This window comes from Hippocampus zosterae, chromosome 20 (assembly GCF_025434085.1).
Source record: "Hippocampus zosterae strain Florida chromosome 20, ASM2543408v3, whole genome shotgun sequence".
In the NCBI taxonomy this organism is placed as follows: Eukaryota; Metazoa; Chordata; class Actinopteri; order Syngnathiformes; family Syngnathidae; genus Hippocampus; species Hippocampus zosterae.
The window spans coordinates 7467983-7484752 of NC_067470.1; the positions used below are offsets into that span (position 1 = coordinate 7467983).

General features: G+C 42.1%; 2 protein-coding genes across 3 annotated transcripts; both read right to left on the bottom strand.

The window, feature by feature from the left end:
* Positions 1-200: 200 nt before the first annotated feature.
* Positions 201-2961, bottom strand: LOC127593374 (TNFAIP3-interacting protein 3-like). Its single transcript, XM_052054786.1, has 8 exons — positions 2847-2961; positions 2057-2107; positions 1730-1795; positions 1430-1501; positions 1195-1311; positions 1021-1098; positions 801-926; positions 201-630 (listed from the first exon to the last, which is right to left on the bottom strand). The coding sequence occupies exons 1-8, from the start codon at positions 2850-2852 to the stop codon at positions 544-546; spliced, it is 603 nt and encodes a 200-aa protein (XP_051910746.1). The 5' UTR covers positions 2853-2961; the 3' UTR covers positions 201-543.
* Positions 2962-4603: 1642 nt separating this feature from the next.
* Positions 4604-15745, bottom strand: gad2 (glutamate decarboxylase 2). 2 transcript variants are annotated; one of them, XM_052054797.1, is made up of 16 exons: positions 15149-15745; positions 14932-14994; positions 14688-14840; positions 14087-14320; positions 13103-13193; positions 12052-12164; positions 11797-11912; positions 11568-11647; positions 11391-11445; positions 11192-11308; positions 10706-10770; positions 10382-10460; positions 10036-10185; positions 9853-9960; positions 8891-8980; positions 4604-8720 (listed from the first exon to the last, which is right to left on the bottom strand). In XM_052054797.1, exons 1-16 carry the CDS (start codon positions 15213-15215, stop codon positions 8547-8549), a joined length of 1755 nt encoding a protein of 584 aa, XP_051910757.1. In that variant the 5' UTR covers positions 15216-15745; the 3' UTR covers positions 4604-8546. The 2 variants fall into 2 exon arrangements, with proteins under 2 accessions (XP_051910757.1, XP_051910758.1); XM_052054798.1 differs by lacking the exons at positions 12052-12164; positions 14087-14320; positions 14688-14840; positions 14932-14994; positions 15149-15745.
* Positions 15746-16770: the final 1025 nt, after the last annotated feature.

Below are 16770 nucleotides of genomic sequence, written 5' to 3' on the forward strand. Positions count from 1 at the left end.
AGTAAACACCTGTAAAGCGCTTTATCTGATTGGCTGGAAAGTTACCACTTATTGTCGCTTGTCGCACCCACAACAATAATAACAAAACAATAAAGGAAATGGACCGATTTAATTGGTTTTTATGGCGGAAATTGCCTTCCATACAACAAACATACAAATAAATATTGTCCGCAGAGAAAGAATGACGCTAATGCACAAGATTTGTTGTGAGGTAGAAAGAAAATATCTTTATTTCTGTTTGAGGGCAGTGAAAAGGTTATAAATTGTGTTATTGACACATTGTACAAATAAACTGCTAACACGTGCATGTTCGGTCAGTGCTACATTTGAAGGTTTAAAAAAATGCAATTCACATTAAACGCCTCTAGAGGACGCCAGAGATTTTCCCCAAATTGCTCTGCTTCCTGCCTTGCTGTCGTCATTGCATGTCCTTCAGACAGTTGGGCACAGAAATTCATTTAGGCCAAATCCGATTCCGAAGACGTGACTCGGGACTCTGAGGCCAATGATTTGCAGCGAGGCGTCCTGTCTTCACACATGGGTCTATTTCTTATGGACGCGGGCGTTGCGCTGCTCGGCCCACTTGCAATTGCAGTCCACCACGGGCTGCAAGATGCGGGTCCAACTGGCCTAAACAAAATAGTCATTCATTGTCAGGAAACATGTTATAATTAAGACAAAATAATTGTTTTTGAGGCGTTTAAATGCCTCAAAAACAGTCCTTGAATTTTCCTGAAATGACTGCTTTTACGTAAAATGGCTGAATAAATGGTGGAAATGTTGCCGTAAAATATGTATACCTGTGATTTAATAAAGTGCAGCTCATCTTGGACTTTGCTCAGTTTTTTCTGCAGCTCGCCGTATTTGTGATGGAGCATCTCTCTGTCCCCTCGCTCCTTCAGGAAGTCCTCCTTGAAGACTTCCGCCTGGACAAGGACACGTACACGTGAAGATACATACACACACACATACATACAGTATATATGCAGTATACGCAGTATTCCGTCGACGATAGCTAACCTGATGTTTCCAGAGGTCGTCTGGAGGTCCGCTGCTTTCCTCGAGGGTCTGAACAGGATGGAGTCGCTCCTCTAGAGCCTTTGGACGTAAACAAAGCACCCATGATTCAAATCGCCACTTATACAAATAAATTAAAGGAAAAAAATGTTTTGGGAGACTCAATTTTGGACTGACTTTATTGAGCCGGTTGATCTCCTCTTGTTGATGCTGCCCCCTTCTGGTAAGAACGCTGTTCTGCGCCCGCAGGTCTTTGGCTTCCGTCACTGCTGTGTGGAGTTCTGAATTTACAGTCTAAAATGTGATATAAATACAATAAAAATATAGCGAGGGTCGACCGTAACGCTAATAAATAATAAATCACTACAAACATATATTTGGTGAAATATTTGGAGTTTCTGACTGCACTTACCTGAGTTTTTGGTTGGCGTTTCTCTTGTTGAACATCGCTGTGGTTTCGTTGTGAAGCCTGGAGACTCAGAAGCTGTCAAAAATCACCATGAAAATGTTTGCTTTCCTTCAATGTCCAAAGATTATTTAACCATTCTTTAAATAGTAAAAAATAAAATAAAATAACAAATAGATTTAACACATTCTAACAGCTTTTATTTAAAAAAAAAAGGAAATAAAATTTGGGGGACAATTCAATGTAGAAATTCAATTGAAAGACTTCATATTGCTATCATAGTACAGTACAGTCACTTCTATTAACCTTGTTTTGGTAGAATGCCACCATGGTGTTGTACTCTCTGGCCCATTTCTCATTGATGGTCAGCAGCTGAGGCAAAAAAAAAAAAGAAAATAATTCATTGACCCCTTTCATGCACCCTGTAAACCTGATAACATGATAAGCTGTCCACTGTAATTAAAACTGTGGCTCAAAGGGTTAATGTACACATTACAATTACAATTCATCTGTAAAAAATACGTTTCCCTCACAAACTATTTTTCTTCCTAGGAACCCAGAGAATAGGCTTGTGTTATGACTGAGTCACATTCTGCTTCACAAGCTACACATTGTTTGTTTTTTTTTGCTCACCTCTCGCCGTTGCCTCTCCAGAATGAAAATCTGCTCTCGCATGCTGGCGTCCTGGCTCGAAAGAAGAAAAAACGATTCATAAAGAAAATCTATAGACCTAAGCGTTGAAAACGCGAAGCTTTACGGGACGTGATGAAGTCACGTCCGCGTTTTGGACTTCCTTTTTTTTTCACACTCTTGGAAGTTCTTTTTGAGATGCGTTCCGGTAAAAACAGGAAAAAAACGCATCTTACATTATCAGCCCGGCTGTTTTATGACATCACACACATTTTGATGTTTGGAAACGAACTAAATATTGTATATGCAACATTTGTTTTTAAGAATATTTATAAAAGAAATATAAAATACGATTTTATTTTAGCAATGACAACATTCAAGTATTTTCTGACAACTGGCTAATCTTAGAATTTTTTAATGGTCATTTTCTGTATTTTGAGGGAAATTTTGACTTTGAATGGTTTTTAAAACTTTTTTTCCCGTATTTGTCCACAGTGCCCACGTGAGTCTACATTTTTTTGGGGGGACAAATTCCATGTTTTCGAAAACGTGTTGAAAATGGCTGCAACGGGAGTTGGCCGTTGCTTTTGGAGATGCGAGGATTCTGCCTGACTATTTTCTGGAAAGAAAAAAAAAGACTTTTTTTCGGCAATACTCAAAATTGATTAAAAAAATTAAATCCTTAAAATATAGATATTATTATCACAAGACGAGGACTGATTGTTGAAAAGGTTCGACGATACGTTAATTTCAATGCGTACCTTCGTTGAAAAAGATCAATCAAAACGCTCACCATCATGTGTAGGGAGTGTAGTTGCTCACGTGCGGAGTGCAAAGACGCCTTTTGACTTTTTATACTAAGGATTCCCTCCGCCTCCGCCTCCGCCTCCGCCTCCGCCTCCGCCAACCCCCTGTTGACCCACTTTGTGGAAAGAACGTACAGTGGGGCAATAAACATCACTTTTACGGGACCAATCGTGACTAAGACAGAAACGATACGCGACAGGAAGATTAAAAAAAACTCCAAGCGGTACTATAGTTTAATAAGAATCACGTTTCACCTACAAATCCACAAGGAAACCTGAACACACACACACACACTATATAACAATAAAATATGATCGATTTTTCAAAGGCTGCATTGCAAACGTGACGTCACACGAAGTAACGGTCGTCAATAAGCGAGTGTGTTCCTTCAACAAGTGTGTTGCCAGGGTGTTGGCTTCATTCTCATGAATGAGCCGAGTGTCAGCCCCCCCCCCCCCCCACACACACCCCCAGTGAGAACACCTTGTGCTTTTTAACCTTGGGAAAATCACACCATCTTTCACAATCTTTTGTTCTGAGACGCCGTGTGAGTCAGCGAGCCTCGTTAGTTACAGGAAGCTAGCCGTGGAGGCAGCACGAAGGGGGGAAACACACAGCGGCCAAGAAAAAAAAGAAGAGCTTGCTATATGGTGGCGCTTATTTAAGCAAGTGTTATTTGACGGGTTTTACGGTACGCGCACAAGTTCCAATTTTGAGTCACGTACCTTCGGTGTCGTACAATGTTGCATCACAACATGCCGGGCAGCGCTGAGGAAGCGAGGCAGCATATTCGACAGCAAGAAGAAAATTGGAAGTTATATGATAGCCACACAATTATTGATGGCGAAAAAATAAAAAATAAAAGTTATTTAAGTGACAGTGGTTATTACAGTGGACAGCTTCTCGTGTTATTAGGTTACAGGGTGCATGAAAGGGTTAAACAATACGTTTAAAAATGTCTTTCTATAAATTATAATATGTTTGAAGAGTGACGAATACCGCACACCGCCAAAGAGTTGACACACCACAACCCCCCGCTTACGGGACATAAGAACGACTTTTGGTTTTAGTTTCCAATCTGCAGAATGATAGAAGCAAAATAGAAACTTTTCATGCGTCTTTAGACTCTAGCTTGGGTCGGGGGGGGGGGGTGATGAATGAAGGTGGAAAGAAAATTTCAAGATTGGCAATCCTTAACGTAAAAAAGAAAAAAAATACACATATTAAACGTACATTTGTCGAGAACACAAATTCAAAATTTCTCATGACATCCCAAAATCATGAGGACCATCAAAGATTCTTTAAGCTGAACTGATGTTGTAATGTCAGGTAAATTTTAGCTTCTTGTCTTCCAACGTATATTGACGGTTCATACTTACGTTGCACTTTCCTGACTCGACATAGCATCCAATCACAGTGCTGCACGGCAGCTCCCATCTACAACTTAAGTGGGATTCATTCGGCTGTTCTTTGCAGATGATAAAGAATACCATATATTACTATGAATACCGTTACCTTGTCTACATGTGTTGTGTTCAAATACTTAAAGGCCTACAAAAGAGCCACGTAGAAGCTAGTCATTGCCCGTGTTAGCGTTAACCTTAAGCTAGCAGACAAAAGACTGCGTTCTGTTGTTGTTTTTAATACGCAAAGCGTAATCGTCTTTGTTTCAACCGAGCGGCAATAAACAGCTAGAACCCTTTTTTTCTGAAAAATGTTTACAGAAAGACAGGTAGATCAATATTTCTTTCGTTACTTACAATATTTATTTATATATTTCTTCCCCAAAGAGTAACACATAGTTCAGGACAAAAATGAACGTTAACTCCGGCACAGCACTTTACAGAAGATACATTTGCACCATCTAGCATCAATGAAGGCTTATTGATTGCTTACGTTTGCAAAGAATGAGCATTTGATCAAGACTTATTGGTTGGAGGGCAGACCAAAAGTAGGGAAAAAAACAAACATCCAATACGGCCAAACAAGACTCGAACGGCGGGTCAACTGCAGCCAGAGGGCCCCCCCACCCCCTTCGGGCAAATAGAGAGAGGTTAAATACGGAGGCGGAGCGCGGGCAGGGGAACATGCGGCGAGAATATATGACACTCAGGCAGAAGCAGCGGAAAAAAGCAGAAGAACAACACAGAGGAGGAGAAGAAGGAGAAGACAGAGCAGAGAGGCGAGGTCAGCATGCTGGCGCTACAGAGACATTTTTTTTGTATGTTTTTTTTTTTGAAACTCCAAAGCCCAAAGACAACAATCATATGCTGGACGTTAACACCGAAGCTAATTACAAAGCCCAACACTGACTTTAATAGCGATAATATACGGATAGATACTGTATAGACGTGGATATACATGTAGAGGTATAAATATATAGCTATACGTGTGTGCATATATAGGAGGCGCTACATCACATACAATAAAAGCAGAGGCAAGGCTAACAAAGCGCATGCATGCACGTGCAAAGGGGGCCGGGATGGATGCAGCGAACCAACGCCGTCGTTTAGCCGCTCTGGGGCCAAGCATTGTGAATGTTTCACTTTGGCGATTCCGGAGTCTTTAAATAAATAAATAGATGATCAATAAACACATTGCTGTCGATTAAACATTCAAGGTTACTTTTGAACACTTTTGTCACCCTCATTCAGGAACAAGGACATTGCACATCATTGGCTTGTGTGTGTGTGTGTGTGTGTGTGTGTGTGTCTGTGTGTGTGTGTCTGTGTGTGTGTGCGTGTGTGCGATTGTGTTTGTGTGTAGGCTAAAGTGCACACCCACCCCACAAGAGAGCATGAGGGTGTCAGGTGGTAGAATGTACAGACGATACCAGCAACATTGGACTACAGTATAAGGCAGCCAAAATACACCACAACAGACACACAAACGTCACACGCCAGTCACGTATCGCAACAGAAAAGTGCTTCCGGCTCACAAAAGGTCACCACGAGGAATAACGCGCACGCGTGCACCCCTTTATGAGTTACGCGCACGTGTTGAAAAATACATTCAAGTTGACACACGATACCTTGGGGAGGGGAGCGGCAAAGTTTGGAGCGCGAGGGATAGTTAGGACAGCTTATTTAAAAAATAATCATAATAATGTACTGCAATTCATATTCCCGATGTAAAAGATAAAACTGGGATTGATTCTCAATTTTAATGCTATCATTTATAATTAACCCAATTGTAATTATTTAGCCGATTATTGACCAGGTTTAATAACAGGAACTATATCTCAAATTGTTAATCAAAGAAAACGCTAACAATACATCAATCTGTGATAAAATAGAATTTAAAAAAAAATCAATATTACAGGATTGCTTAATGGGTCATAGGTGTCCCAAGGACCAGACTTTGCCCACCCCTGCTCTACACTGAGGAAAAATATGAGTTACCATCACAAATAATCTCTGGTTATACGTCTTATGTACATGTATGTATACGACCCCAGCGCTATTTACACGATACCGTCAAAAAGTGATTGTGGAGCTAATTGTGCTTTTCTTGCGACCATTCACATCATCAGTATTGCTGTCGAATGAATCAAGGAGGAACTAGTATACTGGTGCTTTTTTTCGCAAACATATTCGATATATAATTCTCTTAATATCTTGAGCTGAGAAGAACCGTATAAGGTTGTGGTGCCAGGAAGTAGTCTGTGCCGCAAGCGTTCATATCAAAGCATTCAGTGGCTACAATATGAACTGGAACTCTTATTTTGTTTTGATCATGAATTTCATTGCATAAATCCATGATATTATACTTTTGCCAACTTGTGTCCGAAATAAATTCTGTAATTTGGAACAAAGTATTAAGGGCAAACATGGCCATTCTTTGTACAACAGCACCCCCTGCGGGGTTGCTTTAAGATCACAGCCACCTGTTTTGATTTTGAGTCCTTTCTTCTAAATTAGAATACCATTTCTACATTTCTTAATTTTGACCTTTTACACAATGTGTTAATATTAGCTGAACGTTAGCTGCAATATTTGCAATATTTGAATTCATACATCGGTGGTGAAGCTAATTGCGAGCTAAAATTCTTGCCTACGGCCACTTGAAAGATTCTGGATTCCCTCGGTTCCTAATTGGATGTCGTCACTTAAAGCAGCAAAGTTGCAAGCGGTAAATTAGTACAGTATTGCCGAATTGGTCGCATGAGATGTGAAAACATTTAGCATTTCTGAGCTGGGTAATTCTCAAACCAATTTTATCAACTCAGAGAAATAGTATTAAAAAAAATAGCTTAACGTTCGCCACCGGGATTAGATATTTACATTAGCAGGGAAGGTATATCGCAAACTAAAATTCTGACATTCGTTTAAAAACCTCGATGTAATTGGTCATTACGTAAAGCAGCCAAGTCACGATTGTTAAATTAGCATTAGCAAATTAATCATAGAGATAGCACAAATGTGAAATATGAAAGTAGTTTATCCCGCATTTTTTTGAGCGACCTACTCAGTCTTAGAAGTAGCCTCAAATTTGCCCAAAAAGAGTTTTAGAAGCGAAAGTAGCTGAATTTCATAAGTCATAACCTGTGCTGGGACGCTAATCAGGTCATGGTTATCAATCAGTTCTTTTCGCTGAGGTAAAGACGTTGAAATGGTTTTTGTAGCTAGTTCTGGAACCAGTGCCTGCTAATTCTTTAGTGTTAGCCAACATGTTTAGCTCTCACATTAGCCAGGAAGCAAACTCTGTATACTTGTTTCACAACAGTGAGTCACTCGGGTCGCATTTTACATGATCACTTTTTGGCAGTTGATGTCATGGGGGCTTCATTAGCATTAGCAAATTAGCCATGGGGGCTAGAACAAGGGCAGGATCCGATGGAAGTAGATTATGCCGAGGCAAGGAAGGCTAGGTGCTTTGTTTAAAAATGACTTACAAATGGCATTTACGCTAAAGAACACGGACACTTTGGCACGTCATCACATCGTCGTCATAAATGATTATAAAACAATCAGAGTATTAATAATTGTGGACTTATTGCACGTTATCACATATTAGCACAGTTTAAGTTACACCGATTGGCACGTTTTTGGTCGGGACAACACTAGCGGAAAAAGGCGGACAAGCACTTGTACAAAGCTTTGGACCGCATAAGTCCACAACAAAGCTAGCATACGTAATATAGAGATATATGTACAGTATATGTACACATATTTATATATCTATACAGTGTACCCCCAGTAAACCGCAGTTGGTTTGCGCCCCCAGTTGTATCCCAGATTGTGAAGCAATCGCTTTTGCAGTATGCAGGCAAGTCCAAATTTTTGGTACTTCAGTGTAGTACCACTTTGTGCCACAAGTGGTGCAACACTCGTCCAGTGACACAGTGTGAAGCGTGATTAGGCCGTCGATTGTGTTTCTTATATGTTAGCATTAAACCAGTGGACTTTTAATGTTTTTTTAAGCTTGAAACGTTTTTTTTGGGGGGGGGGGGGGTTATGTCTACATTTTATAAAGTGCGGGAGTGGTGAACAATAGGACGTACACATCTCCATATTGCAAATGTCGACCGATCGCAATTGGGTCTGGAACATGGCCGCAGTAAACAGGTGGGGAGGGGGGTTCACTGTATATACCGGTAATGTGAAAATGGCAAATATAATTTTTGTTTGAGAGGAAATAAAATGGAGCAAGTTACATTGAGGATGGTGAATTGCAGCCAGTTCTTTTATAGATCCTGACCCAGACGCTCGATTTCTTCGATGAGGAAGTCGATGTCCTCGAAGGTGGCGGCTGGATTGGAGATGACCATGCGGAAGAAGTTGACCTTGTCGCCCTGCGGCTGGTAGCTCACCATGGTGGTCCCGTACTCCATCATACGCGCCTTAATCACAGGCGCCACCTGGAATCAAAATCAAAACAACGTAGCATCTTTCTGATGTCTGAATTGCCAATGATTAGGTTCCAAATGCCAACTCCCTCCCACTCTGACCTTGATATGTATTCCATTTTACATTATTTAGATTATTATTTCTGACTCGCTACGCGACTTGTGTTCTCCACTTCAGTCACCTTGTGCAAGCGTTTCTTCTTCTCCTCTATGTCGTCCATGTAGCGCATGCCGGGCGGCAAATACCAGAAGCATACGTTGGTGTGTTGAGGCTGCACGCAAATCAAACAAGTACATGTCTCAAAATCAAATGACTCCAATCCAACACGACGGGACCATGAAAGAAATAAAACCTAATTATTATTGAATGAAATGCAAATGAGTGCCCGGAGGCATCTTATGAGATGGCCCTCTCGTCATATTTTGGCACTCTTTTGTTCTCCTCGTGTTCAATGGAGCATATTTGTGACACTGCGGCATTCATATGCAGATGAGCAATTAATTGTGCTTTTGTTACACATAATAGCGGCGGGAGGTCCAAATTGCCTTTTCAGCTAAAGCCAGAGTACACGCATGAGAAACGACCAGCATTTTGTCCGTTTTACATCTCATACACAACACACATGACACACTTCTCGAAAAGCGCCCACAATTTTCTTTCAGTGCGCCATCAGAACCCCAGACGGCGCTCTTTCACCCATTACTTTCCAATGTAAAAATAATATTTAAGCACAGCCAGACAATAATCCATCATAACCAGCAGAGGGTGCTATTTTGTCTCTTTCCGATTTTACAAAGTGCGACTGTCCTTTTCTTCCCTCTATGTTTTTAAGATTGAATACAGCGCACATGTAAGATACAAGCGAGTATAACCAGAGTAATATAAAATATAATACTTTTGTCATTTAAGGTGTTGTGGCTGGTCGATACAAGCGAGTATAACCATAGTAATATAAAATATAATACTTTTGTCATTTAAGGTGTTGTGGCTGGTCAATTCCATTTTGTTGTTGTTGTTGGCCCGAGGATGAATTCTGCCTCGCAACAAGGGGCAAACATGATGAAAAGTGAACATTTTCAGAACACGACAGGAACTTTTCAATTCCAACATGCTAATCAAACGATCAAAAAAACTTGGACATACTTTCCCGTCGAAGACCATCTGGTAGCCTTCCCTGTCCTTGATTTTGTTGTACAGATACTCGGATAGCTCCAGACATTTGTCGATCTGCGCCTCAAACCCGATGGTGCCCTGTGAAACGTGGTTATGTAGATTCCCACGATGCATTGCTCATCAAAGGTCCCTGTGCGGTTGGTCGGTCCTCACCTTTGCTCTCCACATGAGCCACAGTTTGAAGATGTCCACGTGGCGTCCGCACTGCAGCGCCTTGTCTCCGGTGTCGTAGGACAGGTCGTATTGCTTGTCTTGCTGGAACAGGTAGCAGGCGTGCATCTGGTTGCAGTTCTGCATCAGGCCCTATGGGCGGGGCCGCAAGAGGGGAGGGGCTTCGTCAGTTGCCCAATGCCATGAAGTCCAAATATTTGGTTTTGGGACTTAAGTTTCACCGTAAAATTTGAAAGCAAATATTTAAAAATAAGGTACGTGAATACTTTTGCCACCTCTGTGTTTAGTTCAGAGTCTGAAAAGATTGCACAAAATTTACTAAACTTACCTCCTCGCGCACCAGTAGGGCAGAACACTGTAGCGGCACCGACATCATCTTGTGTGGGTTCCAAGTCACCGAATTGGCTCTGTGGTAACAACCGATATTATGTTAGCATTGAAAATGTGTCATGGTTGCCTGGACTTGAGTCACATGACTTGACTCAAGTCTCCCATTTCAGGACTTGCTGATAACAAATGTGACTTACTCCCAATTCTGCCGTTTACACCAACCATGTCAGGTTATATGCAGATTTTTGTTGATTAGTATCATGAAAGGGACTGAATTAAGTGATCATTTTGGTACCCTTCTTTGGGCGTGTAACAAACTTGCCTTTCGACACCATCCAGCTTCCATCGGTGTCTCCGGGACATGAGCAGACTTCCTCCCCACGCACCCTGATGTGACAAAAATGCACAATTAAAACTGAAGCATGTTTATTTATTTATTTATTTTGGTGTTCCAGTTACAATTCAATTTTGTTGGTCATTTTTGTGTGTAAAGTTTTGCTCAATCCGTATGGGAAATGTCTTTGGGACTGTAAATTTATCGAAAATATTCTTTGCAACGCCTGATTGAGACGTTGCTGTCCATGCTAAATCATCTATCGGGGGGGTGAAAGAAGAAGATGAGAAGGAGGAGGAGGTCACTAATGGCCATTGAGAGAGGGGAGGAGATGATTTATAACCTGTGTTCACATTTGTGTGTGTGTGTGTGTATGCGTAGCTGTGAAGTAGGTCACAGCAAAGCCGTCGCACGCATTTGTCACACTCAACATTGAGCACTTTATTCCCGATGACGAACGAGCGGGCGACTCACGTCCACATGCATCCAGATGTTGTACTTCCTACAAATGTCAGAAATGGCGATGAGCGGGTCGAAGGCGCCGTACACCGTCGTGCCCGCCGTGGCGCTCACGAAAAATGGCACGAAACCCTGCGTGGAATTCAGACATCGGGCGATCAGATAAGGTTTGGTTTTACAGCGTCATCGACGGGCATTGGAAGGGGCGCGTCACCTTCTGTTTGGCCTCCAGGATTCGCCGCTCGAGGTCTGCGGGAATCAACTTACCACTGGGGAAAAAAATGCGGTTGTTTTAAATACACAACATAAATTGAGAGTGGTATGAAACAGCTTGAAGCATTTTTTTTCAGCGTAAAAGTATGCATGATGCCGAATAAAATGATTGCGTTACCTTTGGTCAGCCTTGATGCAGATGACGCTCTCGGTGCCGATCCCAAGAGCTGCTGCTCCCTTCTTGATGGAGAAATGACTCTGTGGAATATGAAAAGAAGGAAGGTGACATCAGCGATGTATACCATGTCACAGTATGAACATCCGAATAGGCATGGTTTGAAAACATGAGCGATTTCTAGTCATAATAATATTTTTTTTTAATCATTGAGTATGATCAGAGCTGTTACATGTTCGGAGGTAAAGGCCACCAGCCGGGGAACGGATGACATTCCTTTCTCCTTGACTTCAGGGAACATCTTGAAACGGGCCAGAAGCATGGCGTACATGTTGGAAATGGCTCCACCTGGAGGACATATCAAGAACTGCAAATGATGACTTGTCAGCATTTAAAATAAACGAAAATGTTACGCACACCACGACAAGTTTTTTCCCCCCTCGTCTATACGAAAATGACGAAAAGTCGGGTGCTCGTGCGTGCGCACCGGGGGAGAAGATGCCGTCGCCGCGGCCCTCGTGCCAGCCGATGATCTCGCGCATTTTCTTGAGCGTCACGTACTCCAACAGGACGAAGACCGGAGCCACCTCGTACGTGAACCTGCGTGGTGACATCACACGCAACGCACACACGTCACAATCCATCCCCCCCGAATCTGGCGGACACTGCATTAAGCACACAACCCAATGCACCCAACACCACGAGAGCGGCACTAAACATCGACAAAGGCTCACTTTATCGTTATTATTATTGTTATTATTATTATTATTATTGTTATTATTATTATTATTATTATTATTATTATTGAGTCCAAATATTAAACACAATTCTCAGTTCAGTTTTGGTGTGTGAGACTTAATACAATGTTTTAATCGCAAGTGTCCCTAATAAAGTGTCTAATGAATTGACAACCACTTCTTTTTATGAATGTAAAAATATTGTAGCCCTCTAGACAGCTAGGAATAATTTAACCAGAACGAAAAATTGATTACACCAGAAAGAAGAACAATGATTTGATTTTAAAAACCGTACCAAAAAAAAGCAGCAACCGTAAAATGTCGCCACAGTAATAAAAATGAATTTGAACGTATTTCAGTGAGTGACAGTTGATATTTCTATGCGCAAAGAGGCCATAAAAAGTACATTTTCACTCATGTCCACATGTCTAAACTAGAGGCTCTAATTAATTGCCCACAGCCTTTTTTTAGGTCACTGTTGGACAAGCGGCACGAAGCTTTATCAGCCCCAAAGCAGACGCACACTAAATGGAGCCGCTGGATTTAATTTCACAGCCAATTTTCTCCCTCCCTTGTTCCCATGGGGATGCAAGGAGGGAGGAAGGGGGCACAAAATAGAAAAAGAGAGCGTGAGTGAGTGAGTGAGGGGTTGGGGGGGGGGGAGTTGAAGGGGGGTGGCTAATTCCCTTCTTATTGTTCATTTGGCAGGAAAAGGGGCAAGAGAAGCATTCGCACGTGCGCATGTCGAACCGGAAATGCAATGGATGATGATGATGATGATGATCGGAGGCAAGAACTTACATGTTGGTGTTGGCGGTGGACGTCAGCCAATCAGCAGCCAGGCCCACCATGTCCAAGCCAGTAGACAGCTGGTTGAAGTACCTGGGGTGGGCTGAAGGGGGGGGGGGGGTGTGAAATAATGACCTTTTTTTCACACGAATGGTCACATCTTAACGAAGCTGTGAAATTAAACGAAAGACAATGTCAATTCATAATGGTTAAAACAAAAAAGATTCTTCATTCAAATCAAATTCTTCATTGTGGTTTTTGCAGTAGCAGCATCAAAACTAAAATTTTCTCCAAGATTATATTAAAAAAAAGGTTGATTCTGCAAATAATCACATTATACAACAAAAAGTGCAAAGATAAACAAGAAAAAAAACCATAGGAAATGATGAGTAGGAACAAAAGAAGATAATTTGACGTGGAGCGCAACAAGGCACAAAGCTTGTTCCCTATTTGTTTGTATAGGCACAGTTTCTCTCAAAATGGACAGAACAATAGAATAAATGAATAGACACACCCATCTATTTATTCACTGTGTACGAATCTTTTATTGCGGATTTGCGTGGAAATTAATGGCCTTTATGTTCAGTCTCCTTAATTCAGATATAATTACAACAGTAAATTAAGGCATGTATTGTATTTTTATCTTTATCAAATGCTAAAAAATGGATTTTTTCTTTTTTCTTTTTTTTTGTGGGGGCGGCATGAAGAGATAAAGCACGCAAAAATCTATTGTGTGTTTTATTTTACAAAATCGACCTGCGACGGTGTAATCTGCCGATCATTATCTTTGCAGCAGAGGAAGGAGGCGGAGGCCCCATTTTATATTTCATTGGGGGCGGGGGGATAGAAAAGAAACACGTATCGTTTTTTTTCCTCACATCAAATAATTTGTTTTGAGCGTTTGCTGCTATTTTTTTTACCATCAACTCGCACATATGAAGCAACCATGCAAGGCAGACGCCACCCCCCCGCCCCCCCGCCCCGCTTTTCGCTCACCTGTCTTGATGGCGTACTTGAGGGTGGCGCGGCAGCTGATCAAGATGTCGTCCAGGGTGCTGGGCTCGTGCTGCAACTCCCAGTTGTTCATCTGCAGCAGCTCGCTGGGGTAGTGGAAGTCGATCACCTTGGTGTCGCGATCGAACGACTCCACGATGTAGGCCAGCAAGATGTCCACCACCTCCTGCAGGAAGCTCAGAGTCTTGGCGTCGCCGTCCATGGCCGGGAGGAGGTCTGGGGAACAAAAAACGCGAGGGCTTTTTTTTAACGTCTCTATCATTTTTCGGAGGTGAGCCGATCGGTATATTTTTTTTTTGCAGCAAATCCCCCCCCCCCAAAAAAATCAAGGTGACCTCTGCAGCATCAACAATCGCTTTCAGGGTGTGTTTCATTTTTCACACGGTAAAATAAACAATTTAAATCATGAATTCCATGCATTTCAGTGCATGGTCGATTACATAACCGTTCTGTGATTATTTTACAATAAAGAAATGCAGAAAAAAAGAGGCTTGGCAATCGTGCTTATTTGAGAAAAAAATAGTAGCCACACAGTCGTCGTTGATTTTTTTTTTTTTTTGCAGCGTGTGTATGTGTGGTGCACCTGTTGAGTAAAGGTCGGAGAAGCCATGCACGGCGGCTTTAGTGCAGTTGCAGTCTTTGGTGCATCCGCAGCTGCCCTCCGCCGCGTGAGGTTGCTGCTTGGCGGCTGGGGGATCGGCTGCACCTTTGTCCCCTTCGTTCACGTTCAGGAGCGCTCCATAAAACAAACGGCACAATTCAATTCAAGAAAGGAAATTAAAAAAAAAAAGTTTTCCACCCCTAAAAAATAATCAGCGTAAAATTACCACATAATTTGGATCCCAGCCCTCCGGAGAGTTTCTGGGCCGCTGCCTGGCACCAAGCCCGGGCTGCGAGACAATTCATTGCATGCAACTTTTAACAAATGCACCCAAAACGTCACGCGACTTCACGTGAAGCAAGATGATGATCGAAATTTGGTTAGGAATAATTAAAAAAAATGTGATGCAAGGCCTTGCGTGATAGAATGCAAGATGTACTCACGCGTGTTGGGGCTCCGGCTGCCCGAATTGTCCCCGGCACCGAGGGACCAGAAACCCGGGGACGCCATGGCTCAGGAGCACGGCGAGTGTGGCGTCCTGGTTGTACTCGACGTCGTCGGACGCGCGCACATCCAAGCACACGCGGGGAGGAAACAAAAAAAAGAAGGGCGGCGGGGGGGGGGGCAATTACGACGATGCGCGGTTACAGAATGTAAATTCTCTCACATGCATTCTCTGGAAATTCTGTTGTCCAGGGGGAAAAAAGTGTCCTTTACATCCCTTAGAAAAAAACCCCAAGTGGATTATAAAGCAGCGTGTGGGTGTGGGGGGTGCAGGGATGACATCCAATCTCACGTCACCCGAAAAAAAAAACAAAAAAGGAAAAAAAAAACTAAATCGTGGTGCATTCACTTGCGAGTCATGCCGAGCTGCGTGGCGTCGTGACTCGCACGCAAACACCAACGCGGTTGTTCCACTTCAGCCTCCAAATGAGCACCGAATGCCAACCGAGACGTCTGCCCGGGAGGGCGTCTCATAGGGCGGCTGCGAGCTGAGCCTGCCCCCGCCCACCCCTTCCGGAGCTGGGGGACAAGAGAGAGGACAGAAGGAGGATCTCTCGCTCTCTTTCCTCTCTCTCTCTCTCTCTCTCTGCAGCGTCACAGCTCGTTACTCAAACAGTATTTCATACTCGTTACTTGAATGCTTGTACTTATGGTAACTTTTTCATACTCTTGACTGCGGAGGAAGCACAAAATGAAATGCTGAAAGCAAAGCATTGGGAAACCGTTGTCCTGTTAAAGGCAAGACAAAATTTATGAAAATTGGGAGACAAATGTTTTAATATTTCCTTTGATGGTTTCTTTTCAGAATACATGGCGGGCCCATCGGTTGCACAATCTGGTTTTAAAAATATAATACAAACGAGCCTCCCCCAAATAAAATATACATCATATATATACTTATTTTCCCTTTAAAATCAAAGTAATTCAAGCAGGTGGAGAAACCCAAGGCTCACAACTTGATCCCCATTTGTTTTATTCTAATATTTATATCCAAAATAGACTTTAAAACATAAGTTTTATGCTTCATCTTACTTTAATTGTAGTATTTTTTGTACCAGTTAAAAATATGTCAGATTTTAGTCATTAAAAATATTTCCAATAAACAATAGCTCAGAGTTTGGTGTGGGGATGGTAACAACTGCAAAATGGAGAAATGTGAGTACTGATTATGTATGAATAAACTGGTGAATAAAAACTAAAATCATAGTGTAGAATTGGTGAACTTGTGTGCCTGACGGTTCAGAAAATTCATGCAGGTACAGCTTTTCTTTGGGTACTTTTATGTCCTCTCACGTTTCAGAAACATGCATGTTAGCTTTTTTGACGACGTTAACTTTTCACTGTGGTGTGAATGTTTGTCATCTGGAGCACCCCAAAGCACACAACTTGGTCCCTAGTAGTTTGTCTTGATGTTAGATTTACATCTTGCCCAAAACTGAAAATTTAAAGGGTGCATCTGCTGGAATATATTCAAAGGTTGATGTGCCATACGTCTCTTTTTGATCAAGTAGATATTTTCGGTTGTGTACAGACTTACGTTTTTTTTTATTCATATAAACCA

Coding starts and splice junctions, on each gene's coding strand:
- LOC127593374 (XM_052054786.1), bottom strand. Junction 1,099..1,194: donor AGATCAACCGGCTCAATAAA/GTCAGTCCAAAA, acceptor TTACGTCCAAAG/GCTCTAGAGGAGCGACTCCA. Junction 927..1,020: donor ACGACCTCTGGAAACATCAG/GTTAGCTATCGT, acceptor GTCCTTGTCCAG/GCGGAAGTCTTCAAGGAGGA.
- gad2 (XM_052054797.1), bottom strand. CDS start 15,215: ATGGCGTCCCCGGGTTTCTGGTCCCTCGGTGCCGGGGACAATTCGGGC. Junction 11,446..11,567: donor TGCATCAAGGCTGACCAAAG/GTAACGCAATCA, acceptor TTTTTTCCCCAG/TGGTAAGTTGATTCCCGCAG. Junction 8,981..9,852: donor AGATGGTCTTCGACGGGAAA/GTATGTCCAAGT, acceptor ATTTGCGTGCAG/CCTCAACACACCAACGTATG.